At 50.5% G+C, this 19,092-nt stretch overlaps 2 protein-coding genes across 3 annotated transcripts in view; one reads left to right on the top strand and one right to left on the bottom strand.

Annotated features, from left to right (window-relative positions):
• Positions 1 to 12,066, top strand: part of ABL1 (ABL proto-oncogene 1, non-receptor tyrosine kinase) — a 78,640-nt gene extending 66,574 nt beyond the window's left edge. For both annotated transcript variants that reach the window (XM_032708456.1, XM_032708457.1), the window contains exons 6-11: positions 37 to 214; positions 2,392 to 2,576; positions 4,663 to 4,815; positions 5,459 to 5,548; positions 5,877 to 6,041; positions 8,359 to 12,066. In XM_032708456.1, the coding sequence (XP_032564347.1) occupies positions 37 to 214; positions 2,392 to 2,576; positions 4,663 to 4,815; positions 5,459 to 5,548; positions 5,877 to 6,041; positions 8,359 to 10,055 (2,468 nt within the window). In that variant the 3' untranslated portion in view covers positions 10,056 to 12,066. The remainder of the gene's footprint in view (positions 1 to 36; positions 215 to 2,391; positions 2,577 to 4,662; positions 4,816 to 5,458; positions 5,549 to 5,876; positions 6,042 to 8,358) is intronic.
• Positions 12,067 to 14,945: 2,879 nt separating this feature from the next.
• QRFP (pyroglutamylated RFamide peptide) lies at positions 14,946 to 18,390 on the bottom strand. Its single transcript, XM_032708361.1, has 2 exons — positions 18,359 to 18,390; positions 14,946 to 17,229 (listed from the first exon to the last, which is right to left on the bottom strand). Exon 2 carries the CDS (start codon positions 17,227 to 17,229, stop codon positions 16,843 to 16,845), a length of 387 nt encoding a protein of 128 aa, XP_032564252.1. The 5' UTR covers positions 18,359 to 18,390; the 3' UTR covers positions 14,946 to 16,842.
• Between the last annotated feature and the right edge of the window lie 702 nt (positions 18,391 to 19,092).

Below are 19,092 nucleotides of genomic sequence, written 5' to 3'. Positions count from 1 at the left end.
TCAAACACTCATTGGCACCTTTATGTTGGTCCCCAGGGGTGTGCACGCGGGAACCTCCTTTCTACATCATCACGGAGTTCATGACATATGGGAACCTGCTGGATTATCTGCGTGAGTGTAACAGGCAGGAGGTGAATGCTGTGGTGCTCCTGTACATGGCAACTCAGATCTCCTCAGCCATGGAGTACCTGGAGAAGAAAAACTTCATTCACAGGTAGGAAGGACCATGAGCACCCCTGAATCTCGAGCACAGAACACCCCTTGATGTATTTTCCTGCCTTTCAGGCTGTCACGGCATTGACTTAGATGCAGTTGGTGTTCTATATTTAACACACTAGTGCATTGTGTTCTGACACAGTCTGTTAACCTGTCTGTAGGATGGGTTTTCTCTCAGAGTTTTTCTCTTACCTTTGAAGAAGCTGCAGGTGAAAGACACGTCAGTTCTTTTATATTTTGGGCAAGGGCCTTAACTGTAAAGGCTTCCCAAAGTAACAGACTTTTAATGGACCAGATAAGCTACTTCCTTGATTGTAACAGCCATTAAAACTGCAGTTGGTGTTGCTGGATGTGAGCAAGTGCTCACAGCAGAGCCACGTCAGCCCATGTTCTTTCTTATTTGGTTCACCTTGTTTCCCGTCCTCTGTAGGGATTGTTCCCGCTATTGTCCGGATTGCGTATTCACTTTAATAAGCATCTCTGCAGTCTTAAAAGTCTCAGAGACTCTGACCTTTAAGTGTGCTGCAATTATGGCTGGAGCTTTACGTTCCTCATCTGCAGAAGTGGGCTCCTGGCAATATAATGACACATCCTGCGCCAGGGCTGGAGAGTCACTGAGCTTTATACAAGATGCTCTCGGTGTTGCAGCGTGACCTTTCCTGCCCAATTAACTGGAATATGGAATTAGCACGTGTTTTTTCATAGAGACAAATATGAAGATCGTGTGTGAGGTTCTAGGTGCTCCTCCAAGTCATGCATTGCCTTTGCTGCCTGAAAGGCCTGTTTAAACGCTGCCATCGGTCAATAAATTGAACAGTGATGCTGCCAATTAAAATTTGCAGCCTTTGATTTGCTCTGTTGAAAGTGTTTTGTCCCGTCAGCCCGCAGGAAGTAAACTTTAAAAACCGCTTTGTGTGAATCTCGTTTGTCTGCTCTGCCATTCATTTCATTTCCTCTTATTTCTGATGATCCATTTATCTAAAATAAATAGTAGCATTTTTCCTTATCAGCCACCCCCATAACCACCTACCCAATTATTTGAAGAGTGTTGTCACAATTCACATCCATGGATTCAAATGCTGGGCTCTGACCTCATTTAATGAATCGGGAAGGAGGAGGAATTTGATTATGAAGAGGAGGTTTTATTTAGATACACATTGTAGTAATCAGCATTGATAAGAAGGTATATTCAAAAACACTGTGAAAATTTAATGGGCATCTAGTAAGATGTAATTTTTTCTTTTCTCTTTTTTTTTTAATATTTAATTTATTCTGATTGAGCAGAACAAGCAAAAGAAACAGTGGCAGTGTCTGCCTCTTATCTAAAGATCTCACTGGAGCTTCCTGGTAGAATCAATTTTTAGTTCAACGTGACCTAATCTGGAAAAGTGTTCTAACAAAACCTAACATTAGGAAAGATATATTTCTGTGCTTTACCTTTTTATCCTCCTGAAGCATTTCTGAGTGTGCAAACAGCAGGTACGAGCCAGGGAAGAGGCAAATGCAACATGCACATCTCTCACCTGCCAGGGTGGAGCCAGGTGAAAAAATGCAGAGGACAAGCTTAATTTTGCTTATTGCCCAGTCCCTTGAAAATGTCAATACTGACAGCAGAGGCTACAACAGGTTTGCAAGGGCCAAAAGATGGTGTGAACAAGTCGTGTTGTAAAAGGTGGTACACTTGGAAGGAAGGAGGGCAGAGCTGGGAAATCCTGGTGCTTGAGCAAGGACTGGAAAAGGAGTCTGGAGGATAACTGGTGTTAGTTGGGGTGACTGAAGCGTTAGAGGGGTGGGCAAAAAGTGAGGCTTTGAGACTGGGTTTCTTCAGTGCTCATCCTCAGCTATTGATAACTTGAGCACTGACATTTCTTTAAATTATTTTTATCCTGAGGGTGGCAGCTTTTATTGAAACTGAGGGGGCTTCTTGAAGCTCTCACTTCAGATTAGGGAAAAAAAAAAAGAAATATTTGGATGACAGTCTTACAAAGCCAGGATGGAAAATAACTTTCCCTCTCACATGGGTGCATGTAACTACAGAATTTCTGTTTAATACCCTGATCAAAATAATCACACAGGCCCAGGGCTCTTCTGGAACAGCAGGTTTCCTTGCTATCACTAAAAGTGAGATGGGAAAGACTTCTCATTGCCTATTTTTTGTCTGTTTTTTGTTTTTAGGGACCTTGCTGCCAGGAACTGCCTTGTAGGGGAGAACCACTTGGTGAAGGTGGCAGACTTTGGCCTGAGCAGGTTAATGACGGGTGACACGTACACGGCCCACGCTGGAGCCAAATTCCCCATCAAGTGGACTGCCCCAGAAAGCCTGGCCTACAACAAGTTCTCCATTAAATCCGACGTCTGGGGTAAGAATTTGCATGTACAAATTAATGCAGATTACAGTCTTCTTTTCCAGGCCTGTGAAATGAGGCCATTGTGGAACATTTCACAAGGAAGGAGCACGTTCCCTGGTTTGAGCCACATTGTTCTTTGAGCTTGTCAGAGTGCAGGAACTAATCTCTGCTCGGGCAGTCTGAGAGCAGAGCACAGAGGATGCTGACCTGACTTTATATATTTGAGTTGTTGGCAAATATGAAAATAAAGGATACTGTATGAAATGGGGCTGGAGGACACCAATGCTACTGCCTTGATGGAGTTATGGCACAGGACTATGAAGGGATATATTGTTATGTAGCAAAAAAACTTTCTAACTACTTCAAGGAGGAAAGAATCTGGTTCATTTTATGTTAAAAAAATAATAATTATGTGTGTATCTGTCTAGCGATAGCTTCAAGTTCATCTTTCTGCATTTTAAAAGAATAATCTTTGGAATGAGATGAGGAGAAGCAGAGGGAAAATTTGATGACAAATGGTTATTGAAGAGCCCTGAAGTGCTGGTGATAAGAGTAGGCTTAGCTAAGTGGAGCTCTGTTCTTTCAAATCTGACCACGGAAAATCTCATTGTACTTTTATCAGCCCTTCTTTGGGTTTTATATCTCTGCCATAGCTGTTGGTCAAATTCTCAGAAGTGCCCAGTGACATGAGATAGAAGTTTGTGGGACGTGGTCCCAAAAGCACTTGGAAAATGATATCCTGAGCATCTTCTATATATAAACCAACAGACAGTACTGAAGCAGTGCTGAAGTTTTCTGCAGTTTGGGGGAAACTGTGCAGAGAAAGGCTTTATTTTGAAGAGACTTTTAGGTAGATGGCTGATGCAAAATGTTCTCTAAAGCCCGAAACAGCCTCCCAAAGAATATGTGATTGCTGACCAAGGTGTTTCTGCTGCTTTGGGCTTGCAAGTGGTGTTGACTGTTTCTGTCTGCCACAGCCTCAGGATGCTGCTGTGGTGGCTGCAGGATCCCTGTTGCATTTCAGCAGTAGAGTAATCCAGGAGAAAAGATCCCACAGGAGTATTGTGTATCTTCAGTTAGGGTTAGTTGTAACCTTGCAAAGCAGAGTTGGGGCAGTGGACTTTGGGGTGTGATCAGAGCAAACCTGCTGTCCCTGGAGGCCATGGCTGCTGCTGGGAATGCCAGAGTTTAGATGTTTTCACCTCACTGCCTCAAGACAGCAATCAAAGAAAATTGTGCACAGAAATGTCTAATGTGAATTGCCCTTGGTGGCTTTGCCATGTAATGTGATGTGATTTCCTTACTTATGCAGAATTGTAATCGCTTTCTCTTCAGGTTAAGAACAGAATAGGGTGACTGAACTAATTACGTGCAGGTTGTTGAACTGGTGTTGGGTTTATTCTGTGTGCCTGACTCCTGGGTTTAGCTGCCTGACCCTGGTGCTGACCTGCATCCCCACCAGCTCCAGAGAATTGAATGCCTTGCCTGTTCCAAGACCCTTTTTGTGCTCTCCCTTTTCCTGTTCAGCTTTTCCCTGTGACCAAAACATCTCGCCCTCACCGTGTCTCGCTAGCAACTGCTAAAACTTTCCTCTCACTGCTGCCTCCCACATTTCCCTTCAAGACCACGCTGCAGCTAAACAAGGGCACCCCAAAAACACTGAGCTATTAAAATGTACAAGTCCTCCAGGGAGAGGTTGCAAATGAGAGGAGCTGTCACACTGAGGGAGCGACTGCAGTGCAGCAGTGAAGCGGTTTCAGCTAATCCACTGTGAAGTCTCTTAATTGTGCCTCTAATAGGACTTGAAGGATCTCAAGGCGTTCAGGTTTGAGACAACTGATACATTGAAAATTAGTCTAATTCTACCCTGTCATATCGCAGGAGACTTGTCTGTGCTGACGGAGAGGCTTGTTATGCTTCTTTAGCATTTAAGCTGCTGCTGAGCATGGGATCTGAGCCACCCTGAGCTGGTCTAAGTGTGCAGCACTGTTTAGTGACTAGTCCCACTAAACGTCCTCCCAAATTTAAGATGAAAACAAAGCTTATTGATTTTTTTTTTTTATTCCTTTCCCCCCCCCTCCCTTTTTCTCTGCTGCAGCCTTTGGCGTTCTGCTGTGGGAAATTGCAACCTATGGCATGTCCCCTTACCCTGGGATTGACCTGTCTCAAGTCTATGAGCTGTTGGAGAAAGACTATCGTATGGAGCGCCCTGAAGGCTGTCCTGAGAAAGTTTATGAGCTCATGAGAGCATGTAAGTGTTCCTCAGCCTTGCAAATGCTGCATTTTAGCTCTGCAGGGGTGCAACAAAAGTGCTGGGATCTGGCCACGTGCAGCAAGGCACGAGAAACCCCCCACTAGTCCCAGGGAAGGTGCAATGCTGTGTGGAAGTGTTTGGTTAAAGCTGCTCTCCCCAGAGGATGAACACGCCATGAAACCAGCTGTTCATCCCTGCTGGGAGCCCACAGGCCTCGGGGAGAGATTTGTTGTGGATCTCAATGCTTTCTTTGTCTCCTTTTTCCTGACAACTTAAAGAAAAGCTTGTGCTCAAGGATGAAGCAGGAGCTTCATTTGGCTTCTTGCAGGACTGACTGTTCCTCTTCACTGTGGCTTCTTGGTACGTGACTCAGTGCCACAGGCTTTTTTTCCAGTGGTGCTCAGCACCTACTGTCACACACTAACATGGAAACCTGATTTAGGGAGTGCTGGGTGTCTGCAGCTGTCACTGAGCCAAAGTGGTTGCAGACACCCAGCACCCTGTAAATCAGATTTCTGCGTCAGTGTTTTATCTCACTCAGTGTATTAGAAGGGAAGTGTGATTTCTGGCTGCTCCTGGTGCAGAGTACTGAGTGTCTGCTGCTGGAGGGAAGTTTTGAGTGGTGGTGTGTTTTTTTCAGGCTGGCAGTGGAGCCCTTCTGATAGACCTTCCTTTGCTGAGATCCATCAGGCCTTTGAAACTATGTTTCAGGAATCCAGCATATCAGACGGTAAGTTCCTCTTGGACCAGCAGTTCCAGAGATGGGGAAAGGGCTGACTGCATCCTTAACTCTGCATGTTATTCACAGACTGTTTTCACTGAAACTCAGTCCTAGGTTGTACTACCTGGTGTAAATGGCATAGAAAGCAGATACATATTTGCATGTGGGTTTTTCTGGGAGCAGACATCTCATATTAAAGAGCCAAATGGCTGAATAACCTCAAGGAACTTCTGCTTTGCATTGCTCACTTTTCTTTTTGTGATATTAACTCCAAACAGTGCAGTAGTTTTTTATCTTCTGCTGATTTTAATAAATGTTTTTTTTCTGTGCATTGCAGAGGTGGAGAAGGAATTGGGAAAGAAGGGCATGAGGAGTGTAGTGAGCAATTTCCTCCAAGCCCCAGAGTTACCAACTAAGACACGAACATCAAGGAGAGCTGCTGAAAGCAAAGATGCCAACGAGGGCTTGGAGACTGCACATGCTCGAGGCCAGGGGGAATGTGGTAGGTTTTAATTAAAGTCATTATTCCTTCAGGAAATACAGGGAAAAACAACATGCACATCTAGCTCCAGGCCTCCACGTAGGCAGAGCTGTACCTAATAACAGGTGCCATCTCTGTTGTACCAGTGCTGTGTTTCTGGGTGACAGGCTGCTGAGTTTGCTGTCCTGGGTCCAGAACTCCTTTTATTAGTTTTTGCAAAGGTAGGTTGTTAATTCTGGGACCAGATACTCACAGCAGCTGGGAGTGTGAATCCTTAACTGGCTGAGGGACTGGTGCTGTCCCTGCCGTTGCTCAGAGAAGCCCTCGGAGTTCTTTTAACTTATAATGGCTGTTACCTGGAGCTCCCTAAAGACCAGAGCCTGAGCACAGAGCTCTCTGATCATATCCTCTTTCCATTCCCTGGCAGGAGCTATCAGTGGGATCTCCCACTGCCTCTGAGTGCGGGGTAATCTGCTGTGTTCAAGCCACTTTACACTACCACACTGCATAATTTAAAGCAGGGTGATAGCTCGGGTTTTGCAAGCCCCATAAGGGAGGTTTCTTCACTTTCCATCCTACCAGATTTGTGCTTGCAGCACAGAAGAGTATTACTCTTGGCAGGTACCAAATATAATTTCAGCGAGGGACAAAGAGGTGTTTACAGAATCTTCCATAAAATTAAACTTCCAATCAGTTTCTTCAAACATTTACTTGCCATTCCGAGGAAATAAAAGCGGTGGTAAAAGGGTGAATGAGTGCAGGAGATTTGTATCTACCTCGTTTGAAAAATAATAAGGTAAAATGAAATACAGTGGGGTTTTTTTTTCAGCTCCTGTTGAGGCTGCCTCTTCTGACCATTCACATGACCTTTTTTATGTAGTGTCAGATTCATCCAGTAGTACATGTTTCAGTAGCAGATGCACATCTAGACAAAGAAGGGGGGAAAAAGGAGGGGATTTAAAATATTGGGAAAAGAAAGTAAAAGTGACTTAGAAATGAAGGTTATTTACCATATATAGGAAATGAAATTGCCTATTATTACAAGCTTTTGAAGTAAAATAATTTCATTTGAATACTTAAGGGTTTTGAGAGATTCAAGTGCAGCAGGAATAATACGATTTTAACATTATGCTGGGAGTCATTTCACTCTTTACTGTGGAAGAAAATTTTGCACATTAAAGTTTTATTGCAGTTTCCCTTCCAATTGTCAGTGTTTCCATAGCAAGTCCAGCAGCTGGAAGCTGATCCTCAGTGCAAGCTGCTAGTTTTCTGTGGATCCTGCAACTCCACTGTGTCTATAATCAGAAAGGCCATGACCTGTGCTCTGGCTGTCCAGGTCCCCATAAGTCCTGTGGGAATGATGTTCCTGTAAAAGTGTGCTGTCTTCTCAAAGTCCACAACTATTTTATTTCGAATTCTCTCCCCTCAACCAAAATCCTACCCATAGCATCATGATGTCCAACATGTGACTGAGAAGCATCCTTCTTTCCCCTATGACTCTGCTTCACCTCCCCTCTTACTGCCTAGTCAAGCTGTAAATGTATCTGCTGCCTTGCAGGCATTCCTCCTTTGGATCAGAATGCCTTCACAGTGCCTGGCCTGGAAACGAGCCCCTCTGTCAGTCAAACACAGAGACCTTCAGGACTCTGTGTGAATTTATTATAAACCATTATTCATTTTTAAATACCTCTTGTAAGTGGAGAAAGGGTCACCCCATCACTTCCCTCTGCAGCAGTGCTGCTGAAGGAGGCTGGTGCTGCCCCTTTCCTCTGTTACTGTACAAAGCTGAGCATCTTCACCGTGGTACGACCTGAAATGTCGTATCTTGGTCTTGATTTTTGCTCGTGGAACAGTTATTTCCATTCCCCACAAAGGGTGACATTAGGAAAATGAAGGAGGAGCCCGGGGATGGAGGTGGGTTACAGAGGTGCCTTCTTAATTCAGAGGGTCAGCGATTCAAAAGACAGCAATAGCACAGGGACTAAAGCAAAGGCCTCTTTGTATTTATCTTCTTCACAGTGTGAAGTTTAGACAAGTCTCCAGATGTGAGGATGGGAATCTGAACACGAATATGTGATGTTTGTGTGATGTTCTTTCAATGGGAAGCCTACAGGGAAAGCAGTTTGGCAGCCACCTCAGGAATGAATGGATGCAGTATCAGGGACCACGTTCAGTCCAGGCTGGAGTGTGGCTGCACTTGCTTTAGCTCTGCTCTGAAGTTGCGTCTCTTTAGAGAACCTCCACCTTTTGGAGGTGCTGCAGGTTTGCTCCTGTAAGAAAACAGATTATTCTGGCTCTTGGAGCAATGCTCAGAAAACTCTTTTCATTTCCCTTGCAGACCCTCTGGACCATGAGCCTGCTATTTCTCCCTTGCTCCCACGGAAGGAGAGGGTGGCCCTGGAGAGCAGTTTGAATGAAGATGAGCGGCTGCTTCCAAAGGACAAAAAGCACAACCTCTTCAGTGCCCTGATCAAGAAGAAGAAGAAGACTGCTCCCACCCCTCCGAAACGGAGCAGTTCCTTCAGAGAGATGGACGGACACCCAGACCGCCGGGCGGGCGGGGAGGAGGAGTGCAGGGATGCTGGCAATGGGGCTTTCATTGCACCCCCCACAGACACAGCTGACCCCCCCAAGTTTCAGAACCCAAGCAATGGGGCTGGTGTCACCAACGGGGTTGTTGCTGGGAACTCTGGATTCCTGTCTCCCCATTTACGGAAGAAGTCCAGCACGATGAGCAGCAGTCGAGGGGTGGCTGGGGAGGAGGAGAGCAGTTCCAACTCCAGCAAGCGTTTCCTGAGGTCCTGCTCAGCCTCCTGTGTGCCCCACGGAGCGAAGGACACGGAGTGGAAATCCGTGACTCTGCCTCGGGATTTGCAGTCCACGGGACGCCAGTTTGATTCCTCCACTTTCGGGGGGCACAAAAGTGAGAAGCCAGCACTGCCTCGGAAGCGAGCAAACGAGGCCAAGACTGACATTGCTGTCAGGGGGACAGTGACCCCTCCTCCACGGCTGCTTAAGAAAAATGAAGAGACCACTGATGATGTGTTCAAAGACGCAGAGTCGAGCCCTGGCTCCAGCCCTCCCACCCTGACACCAAAACTTGGCCGTAGGCAACCCGCTGCCCCTCCTTCCTCCAGCGGGCTCCACAAGGACGATGGAGTCAAATCCAGTGCCTTAGGTACCACTGTGACCATGGACCAAGGTTCTGCTGCCAAACCCAACCCTGCTGGGTTCTTGGGGGCCAGCAAGGCTTCCTCTGAGGAGCCACGATTGAGGAGGATCAAGCAGACCTCGGAGTCAGCAGGGAAGGACAAAGGGAAGTTATCAAAGCTGAAACCAGCCCCTCCACTCCCTGTCTCTTCATCCTCCATCGCCAAACCTGGGAAGGTTTCTCACAGTCCCAGCCATGAAGCAGCAGATGTGGTGTCTGGGCCGAAATCCAAACAGTTGACTCAGGTTGGAGAGGCTGCAGGCAGTGATGCTGTCAAGCCAAACCAGTCAGGGGAAGGTGTGAAAAAGCTGGGGATCCCCTCTGTACCAAAGCCACAGTCCTCTACAAAGCTACTGCTGAGCACAGCAACCCCAGCTGCCTCTTCCTCGTCCATACCCTCTGCCCCAGGCGGGGACCAGGCGTCATCCACAGCCTTCATCCCTCTCATATCCACCCGGGTCTCGCTGCGGAAGACCCGGCAGCCCCCGGAGAGGATTGCCAGTGGCACCATCACCAAAGGGGTGGTGCTGGAAAGCACCGAGGCTCTGCGGATCGCCATCAGCAAGAACTCTGAGCAAATGGCAAGCCACAGCGCTGTCTTGGAGGCTGGCAAGAACCTCTACACCTTCTGCGTGAGCTACGTGGACTCCATTCAGCAGATGAGGAACAAATTTGCCTTTAGGGAGGCCATCAATAAGCTGGAGAACAACCTACGGGAGCTTCAGATCTGCCCGGCCACGGCCGGCAGCGGCGCCGCGGCCACCCAGGACTTTAGCAAACTTCTCAGTTCAGTGAAAGAAATCAGTGACATTGTTCAGAGGTAGCAGAAAAACCGGGTTAGGAACACACAAGTCAAATCAATCACACAATGGGCCAAAGCCAACTGGGGAGAGAGTAACGTGTGGACTGACAAAAGGACCGGGGCGTTCAGGCTGGGGCTGCGCAAAGGACGCAGACTGTGACTGGGCGCCCCAGCTCCAAAGGGCAGGGCTGTGTTCAGGAGGCACTTTCCACCCTCTGAACTCAGATCCCCTGTGTTTCATATAGTTGTAATCGTCTTATCTGTGGAGTTCTTGCCTTGTGGACTACAAGTCTAAATGCTGATGTCACACCATGCCTTTTTAGTAATATTTTATTGTTCTGGACAGACCGTTAAGACTGAAGCCAGGCTGATGGACACTGAGATGCCATCCTCCTCAGGAGGACTTTGTACTGCATTTTTGTCCCCTCTCTCTGCCCCCCTGTACACGAGGAGGAGTGTTTGGATAGCAATATACCCACTGTGTTTCTTGGGAGAGCTGCAACATGTGGCCCTGGCCTGAGTCTGACATTTACCTGACATTAATGCAACAGATTTGGCCCTTGGGAGGGCAGGGGGAAAAATAATTAGTGTACATTTTTTTTTGAATGACAGAATGCTACAAGTGATGATTGCCCAAATTCTTCCTGTGATTCCACCAGCTGCCCTTTGTTTCTGTGTTTTCAGTAGATTCTCAGTGTTGTTGAGCTCAAATGAGTTGCTGGGTTCCAGTGTTGGAGGCAGCACCCACGGATCTCCCTCGGTAGCAAAACAGGAGTGGTGAAGGTCTGGAGGAGGTTGTGCTATCACAGTCTCGTGATGTCTGACATTATTTGGGCTGGTGTTTGGGGTGAGGGGTTGCAGAGCCTGGGGAGCTGATGCTGAGCAAGGCATTGCTCCCTGAAAGCCAGAGGGTGGCAGTGAGGGGGGATGGCTTGGGATGAGCTCTGAGACACCACTGTGCCTCCAGCAGCCCTTTCGGCTGAGCCTGCACATTGCAGTGGGTGAGAACTGCTGTGCCTCCAGTTGAATTTCCAGTTTTTTGTTCTGTGAGCAGAGATGGGGCCTGGCCTCTGCCCTCCTGTGCTTTGAGGGGCTGTGGTGCCTGCCTTTCCGTGCCAGTGGAGCTCCCCGGGGAGAGCTCCAACGCCAGTACTCTGGGGTAAAACCATTAGTACCTTCATGGTGGTGTGTTTCCATCCAGCATCAAACAAAGATCTGTGAAGACTGCAGACACTTCCCTTGGGTGCATCTCCCAAGGAAACTGCCACAAAATGCTGCCAGCAGGACTCCTGGCCTTCCTTTCCAAGGTCCTGTGACCTTCCCAACTAATGCAGCACAGCTGGGAACTAACTGTGACTTGTGACAATAGTGAAAGAACAAGGTTTAGGGCTATTAACAGTGCAATTTAACTCCTCTTAACAGTTCCAAACATGAGAAAAACACATTTTTCATGTCCTGTTCCTCTGTAACTCTTGTGACCCCTCTTGTGTATCTTAAACACTAATTGCCTTCAATTGTATTTTATGCTGTTCTCTTGGGAACTGTTTGTTTTGTATATGATTTCTAGTAGTTCACTCGTGTGTGTTCACACCACTTCTCGCCCTCACAAACAGCCATGACTTAACACGTGACAAATGTTCAAAAGAAAATACACACTTCTGCCACAGGCTGCCTTTAAAAATGTAAGAAAAGAGAAAAAAAAAAAAACCCAACCCTTGGACTGTCTCTTTCCTGGAGGTACTGTTTTTACTTTGATAACATATTGTGCCACTATATTATACATTTGTATCTTGTTATTACACACTTTTGTAGACTTGTCTTTTTTACAGTGTGTAAATAGCTCTGTCCTTCATCTCTGTGATACTTAAGGGGGTCGTTTCCCCTTTAATTTAGTCCAGTACAGATTGTTTCTGTACACGACTTTCAATTCTTCCTCCTCTCTTTCTCTACTTTTCTTTTTTTTTTTTTGATTTATTTTTTATTCCAGTCTCTCTTGTGTAGTGTATTTAAAAATAAATCAATGTTGAGGAAAACCTGTGTTTGTCTGTTAGCAAAGCTTTTCCAACCCAGTTACCTCCCCTTAGATTCAGCATCTGAAAACAGGGGTTCCCTGTTTGGTGGGTTCACTGTGGCCCTTTGGCACAGAGGGATTTGTGGAGCCAGGCAGCAGCCCCTTTCCATGTTCTTTTGATCTGGCTCTGGGAAGTCAGGAGAGAAAAGAGATGCACAGAATAAAGACTGTGTCATCACCTCTTTTGAATCAAAGACTTCACTGTTGTCTTCAAAGATTTAAATCAGAGATTTGACTAGACTTTTCTCCCTGTTAATGGTTTGTAATCTGTAATTCAGCTGCTCTTGTGGTTCCCTCCTCCTCTGCTATGAAATGACCCATGAGTTTCTCTCCTTATATGGTTCCCTCCTTCATTTCTGGTTGCCCATTTTTATCTTCAGCCTTTCCAGCAAATCTGGAGGGTTCCAGGTGGGAGTGTGACCAAGACCCTGGCGAGGTCGATGTCCAGGCTGCTCTTCAAAGACTTGCATGTGGTGAATAGCTGTGGGCTGAGGGAAGATGAAGAAGCTTAACCTGCCCCTAAATACCACCACTCCTGGTGATCTCCATCTCCCCTGGCTTAGGGACCAGTCCATGGTGTCGTGGGAAGGCAGAGGCTGGGTTACCTGGCTGGGGAAAGCCCAGGGATCTGTGGTGGTGGGAGTGAAAGAGAGGGGATTAAAGGCTAAATTTAGCTGAGTACAGTAGGAGTTGATTTAACAGATCGATGCATTTAACAGTTTGATTGCTCCAATTTTCAAGGCTATTGAGCTTGAAAGTGAGAGTGCTCTGGGGGAAAAATAGCTGTGTTTGTGGTTTTGTTTTGGTTTTCCTGTCTTTGAAATTACAATACTCACTCTTTTAAGTTTTAAAGGAAAACTTGTCATCTTGCCTTTTGTTGAGAAGTTGCTTGTCAGGAGATATAAAATGTGGTCAATGGCTTTTTTCTCTTAAAAATCCCACATTACAGACAGGCTGGTGTGGCATCCTGGCTTGTGGAGGTGCTGCTGGGCCAGCAGTGCTTTCAGGTGTGTGGGAGTGCTGCCTGTCCCCTGGGATGGTCAGGGACAACCCACAGCCTCTCCCTTGGTTGACATTCCTCCTTCCACAATTGAAAAGAGAGGAAAACACACCTAAACACAGTGTCACCTCTGAGGAGAGGGATCCTGACATCACCTGTGCATCTAAGAGCAGGCTGGCAGCAGAGCAGGGGATGCTCCTGGTCCAAGGCTGAGCCCTGGCCTGGATGGGCTGCTGAGAATGATGCTCCTGAATCAATCCATGGTCAGTCCTGATGCCTGGGCAGTGCTGGTGCCCCTAAAGCTGTGGATGAGGGACAACCCTGTGAGTCCTTCCCACGTAGAGGCTGGGCTCAGAGCTGTCCTCCCTGGCAGTGCTGCCCGGTGGGTGTTGAACGGTAAGTCCAGCTCAGCAGAAAGTTGACCTGCAAGCCAGTCCATGCTGAACATTTTCCCAGCAATTACCCCCGTGCTGAGGGTTCTGTGCTTGTCCTGCCATCCATTCTGCTGATAAAGGTCCCACCTGTGCTCGGGAGCCGCAGCACTGCCTGACCCAGTTATGATACACGAGCCTCTTCATGAGTCCCTTGGATGTGATTAAATCGGGCTCTTTCTCTGCAGAGGATCCCCTGGGCTTCTGAAATTTGCTGTTCCTGTTGTGTGTGTTTGTAGTGCTGCAGGTCTGCTCGGGGTGGAGGAAAGGTGAGGAGCAGCCTGTGGGAATGGAGCTGATGGGCAGAGATGGGGCTGGGACAGGGACAAGGGGAGGATAAGGGGGTGTTTTATAGGGGGTCCCAGCAGTGGTGATGTTGGCAGCAGGTGTCTGCATCAGCCCTTGCTGCCTGGGCCCACTGGCTGTGTGTAGAAGAATCCAGTGCCAGTTTGGTGCCATCCCTGTGTGGGTTGGCTGGCACAGCAGACAGTGGTGCCAGAGCTCCAGGAATGTCCTGCCTTGTCCACGCTCCTCTCTGCCACCGGTGTGGCCGTTCCACAGTGGATCCAGCTCCTTACAGTTCGTTGTGCAGGTGGGTTCCAAGGACTCCAGCTCACAAAGGTGTTGGGGGTCTGGGTGTCCCCTCAGGAGCTGCTCCACAAAGGGACCGGGGAAGGGAGGATTTGGGAAGAGCTGGATGGGAGACACCACGTCCAGTGTGGCTTTCCAGCCTCCTGGGGATTGTTCTTTGCGTGTTCCCCCCTCCTTCCTCCCAGACACACCCCCAGACTCCAGGCAGTTATTTTCCATTCACTTTTACCTCCCCTCTCCCCGCAGTGTTAATCACCAAGGAGCAATAATGAAGAGCCTGGAATGCTGCCTCTTCCCAAGCACACCAGCCACCCTAAGGTGTGTACCAAGGTGAGCTCCAGGGGTGCCACAGCCCCTCACCTGCCCCACATCGCAGCCTGACGGGAGCCCCTTTCCTACCAGAGGGTGAGGAGGGACGTGGCATCACCCCTGTGGCTCCAAGCTGGCCATCAAGGACCCCTGGGGTGCAGGGGCTGAGCCCAGCTCTGTCCCACCTGCCAGGTAAGTGCTTCACTTTTCGGTGAGTTCTACAGAGGTTATTGGACATCAATCAGCCTCGTTATACGAATGCTTTTATCGTGCTGCTCTGAGCCTGTTCCTCTCCTGCTCTTGAGAGCAGTAGCTCAGGCATCCCTGTGGCCACAGCATTGCCCAGCAGTTTTCCTTTCCCTTTTTTCAGCAGCCAGTGCCACTTTTCCCTGCAATGATCCATCACAGCAAAGCCAGGGATTTACTGGCCCTCACTAACCCAGAGTTGCTCCAAAACTCTTTCCCCTTCCTCCCTCCCCATCCCTCCCCCAACTCCAGTGCAGGGTAAAATTGATCAGTGCGTATTTATTGATGGTTTGAACACTCAAAAGAAAGGGGGAAAAAAAAAGAGTAGTTGCCATAGAAACATCAATAAAGCTCCCGTCTCCACTGAGGGATGCGAGCGCGGCGCCTGCGTCCCGATCCAAACCAGGGCCTGTGGTGGGGCGGAATCAAGAGGGATGGAGGTGGGTTTGGGGGTGCCTGGGGTGGGGGGCTGTGTGGGCTCAGCCATCCTGAGTGCTGTTGGTCTCTGCTGTGGTCCCCACAGCGTGAGGTGGTCCTGGCAGCAGGGATGCAGGGGAAGGAAATGCCCTTCCTCGTCTTCACAGCTGGTGGTGTCCCCATGTGAGGACCAAACCCTGGCATCCTCTGTGCCCCTGCAAACCTGGAGTCTCTCCCGTTCTGCACCCTCCCTAGATGAGCCTGGTCCAGTGTCTCCATCACTCCTTCTTGAACCCCATGGCTGATGTTTTCCCAGGGGTTCCAGCTCCTCCATCCAGCCTTTAGTTACTGCTCCTGCTGCCAGAGCAACTCACGCAGCACTGCATTAAGTGGTCTGTCTGCTTGATGGATATTACAATGCACCTCTTGCAGCCTGATTTAGGGTTTTTTTTTTAATCTTTTTACTCCCCCAACCAAGTCCTGCCACGGTCTCTGATTTTTGAGGGTGCAATTTAGCGCTTGCAAATCATCTCCCGGCTCATTTTTGTGCCTGCAATGAAATATCAGCAGTCGCTCAGTGTGTAAGTTGCTGTTAGTGCCTGCAGCAGGTAGTTAGAGCTCTGATTGCTGGTACCTCTGGCAGGCACAGAGCAAATACCGACGTTGGCAGAGCTCAGTCTGCCCAAAGGAGGGGAGGGCAGTGTCGGGGCAGTGGGGTTTGTCTTGCACTGCCTTGGCTGTGCTGGCTTTCGGGGCTGGTGATTCCCAAAGCTGTACCACTGGGGACCGGAGAGCAGGGAGACACTGAGAAGTCCTCAGTGGCCCTGGGTAGGTGCAGAAGTCCTTGTTTCCGCCCTTCTGCACCCAAATTCTACAGCCAGGAATAGGTGGGGATGAGGCCAGGAAGGATTTGGGAAGGGCCAGGCTTCCAGGCAGGTGCTGGGGTGGTGTGACAAGGATACAAAAGGTCGGTCATCACCACCTCACCCTGGTGAGGACTGACTCGGGGGGCCAGGGAGTGAAAGGGGTGTTGGGGCTGTGGCAGGACTGGTGATGCCAGGGCAGGTTTCCATGCTCACGCCAGGGATTGCTAAGGACAAGATTTTCTCAAACCCCACTGCTCTGCCCTGGTTTTTGCACGCAGGAGCTGCCTCGTGTAAGCGGCATCTTGACACTAAGCAGAATTTGCTGCCGGAGGGACTTTTCCTTAATAGGCAGGAGAGCAGCAACTCGGTGGAGAGCTCTGAAGGACCCTCTCCTCCCTAACAGCCGGCCCTGGATGGCAGCTACAGGCAGTCCCTGGGGACTGTCACCACCAACATTATCCCACTGTAACCCTCCAGCCTTGCTGCCTGGCCCTACTGGCACTGCCTGTCCCAGTGTGCCACCTCTGCTCTGCCTGTCCCCATGTGCCATCCCTGCTCTCTGCCAGCACTGCAGCACTGGAGACCCAGTGCTCGGCCCTTTCCTTGTGCCCCTGCAAAACTGTCTGTGATCAGGAAAGGGATGCGGGGGCTTCTTTTTAAGGCACCCTCCTCTTCTTCTGTTGCACTGGTTGGGAACAGGGACATGAGACCTAGAGCAGGGCTGTGAGCGGAGCAAACGCGGTGTCCCCCATCCCCAAGGCAATCCCAGCAGCAAAAAAACCCCAATACCCTTTTGTCCGAGCAAACCCAGGCGAGATGGAAGGGAAGGACGGGACGGGGTGACCCGCAGGAGGGTGGGGGGTATCAAGTCCAAGCCCTCATCTCCCGAAGCGGAAGGTGAAGCCCCCTTTTTTCCTGTTGTAGCCGTTGAGCTCCTCGGCCAGGTTGCCCAGGGTGCCGCTGCGCTTCTCCCCCGCGGCGGGCAGCACCTCGGGGCCCCCCCGCCTGCCCGGCCGCTGCCCGGCCCCCGCCGAGCCGTAGCCCCGCAGCTCCCGGGCGATGCCCAGCAGCGCGTCCAGCTCCTCGCTTCGCCTCCGCTTGGCCCCTGCCCTCCAGCCGGCGCCCGGGTCCTCCGCCGCTGGTTGCCACCTGGGACCGAGCAGGGTCCCCTCCCTGGGGCGTCCCGGCTCCCGCCGCTCGCTGGGAGGGAAGCAGGTCCCCAGGCTGAGGAGGAAGAGGCAGGACAGCGAGTAGGGTGCTCTCATCTGGGGGAAGCACAGGGAGGGAAAGGCAGGTCAGTAAACCGCCGAGCATCCTCGGGCGGCGGCTGAGCACGGGATGCCCTCAGCCCCCAGTTCCTCACCCCTGCTGCAGCACCCCCAAACCAGCCCTGCCGGCCCTGCTAGAACTTCACCCCACACCAAGTACCCACTGCTTCTTCTGCAGCCTCCACACCAGCACCCAGCCCCAGTGCGGGTGCTGGGGGAGTCTGAGCTCTCCCCACGCTTCCCTCAGACCTGCTGCCCTTCAGCAGCAGCAGCTCCGTGCTCACAAATCCCAGCCTTGCAGCGACTCCCCTGGTTCGCAGCCGGGAGCCAGCAGGGCTCTGCTGGGGTGAGGGGCTGAGAGCCGGGCAGGGCAAAGGGCTCCAGAGCTGCCCGCTCCTCTTGGAGGCACCTCGGGAGGACTTTGTGCATCACCCTGATTGTCCCCACGAGTAAGTCCTGCCCGCAGTGTCTGGATGACACAGGTGCAGAGGAAGGTGCTCTACATCCCTCTGCTTTATGGGGGATGAAGGTGCCCTGGCAGTGGGGTCTGAGCAGACTGGGAGTGAGCGCAGTCCTGGGTCATGTGCAGTGGTGCCTCTCAAAGGCTCAGGAAGGGGAAATGGTGGTATTATTATTATTATTATTAATTATTATTATTATATTTATTATTTGCTGGAGATGTTGCCTTAAAAGTCACTGCAGCTTCTGGGGGCCAGGGTTTCTGCCCTGTGCTTGCAGGGTGGGGGCTGCTGCAGGTGGGTGCTCCTCACTCCTATATAGGAGTGCTCCTCACTCCTATACCAGACCCAGCTGCACCAAAGCCCCTGCATGCCCTCCCCAGCACCGCTCAGCCCAGGGGCTTCACTTCTGGGTGCTCCCCGCCTCTTTCACACCTTGCTGTCATTTTGTTCTCTCTCTTTTTCCACCCAGTTGCCCATCGTGGAGCCAAATCGCTGGGTGCAGCCGGAGAAGAGGTGCTGAGTCCCTTCCTGGGGTCTGGGGGTGCCGGTGGGTCCCCATCTGCCTCCCACCAGCCTTTGCCTCCTCACTGGCTGCGGGTGTGAAGCAGGTATGTGGGGGCAGACAGACAGGCAGACAGACAGACAGACACATGCCAGCCACTCACCTCTCTGCTCTGGTGCTGCCCAGCGCTGCTGGCCCTGGCCCTGCTCCGTGCTGCCCTGTGCCCAGATGAGCAGCCTTGGGCCATTAAATACCCACCAGGTCTAATTGCTGTGTCACCTCTTGAACGTGTGGCCAAAGAGAGCAGAGGGTGGGAATCTCGGGAAGGGGGCTGGAGAGGGGGATGGGGGGGACAGGGGTTGGTGGAGCTGCCACAATGTGAGTACGGCAACACCGCTCATTAACGCGCTGCCTTCATTTGCTGCCTTGTTTGGAGCGGTGGCTGGGAGCTGGCTTTGAGCCCCTGGCAGCTGGGGATGCTGCTGGGAGGGAGGGTCTTGTCTGGGGGCACAAGTGTGTCCCCCCATTTGGCTGGTGTGTCTTTGTGTGCAGCTCTTGGGGGTCCCAGACATACGTGTAAGTGTGGTGGGTATGCAGGCACCAAGGGAGACTCCTGCACCCCCAAATTCCCCCAGGGACTGGCCCCACATGGACAAGCCCACATGCTCCCATCCTCCCTGGTCAATGCATGCAGCCACCAGTGCTGAAACGTGGTCCCCAGTGCCTGGGACCCTGCTGTCCCCTCTGGGTCTGTCCTGGCCTGCGACAGAATGGGACATGGGGTGAGCAGCTCAGAGGGAAGGGGCTGAGGGCATCGCTTGGTGCTCTGCCTGTTAGAGCAGGGAGAGGGTTCCTTTGGCTCTGAGACCTGCCACCCTCCCAGTCCCAGCCCCAGGG

The sequence above is a fragment of the Chiroxiphia lanceolata genome, chromosome 21 (assembly GCF_009829145.1).
Source record: "Chiroxiphia lanceolata isolate bChiLan1 chromosome 21, bChiLan1.pri, whole genome shotgun sequence".
Taxonomy (NCBI): domain Eukaryota; kingdom Metazoa; phylum Chordata; class Aves; order Passeriformes; family Pipridae; genus Chiroxiphia; species Chiroxiphia lanceolata.
This window is presented reverse-complemented; position numbering and strand designations above follow the sequence as displayed.

What these genes read in the sequence shown, in the direction of transcription:
- QRFP (XM_032708361.1), bottom strand. Translation starts at nt 17,229, where the DNA reads ATGAGAGCACCCTACTCGCTGTCCTGCCTCTTCCTCCTCAGCCTGGGG.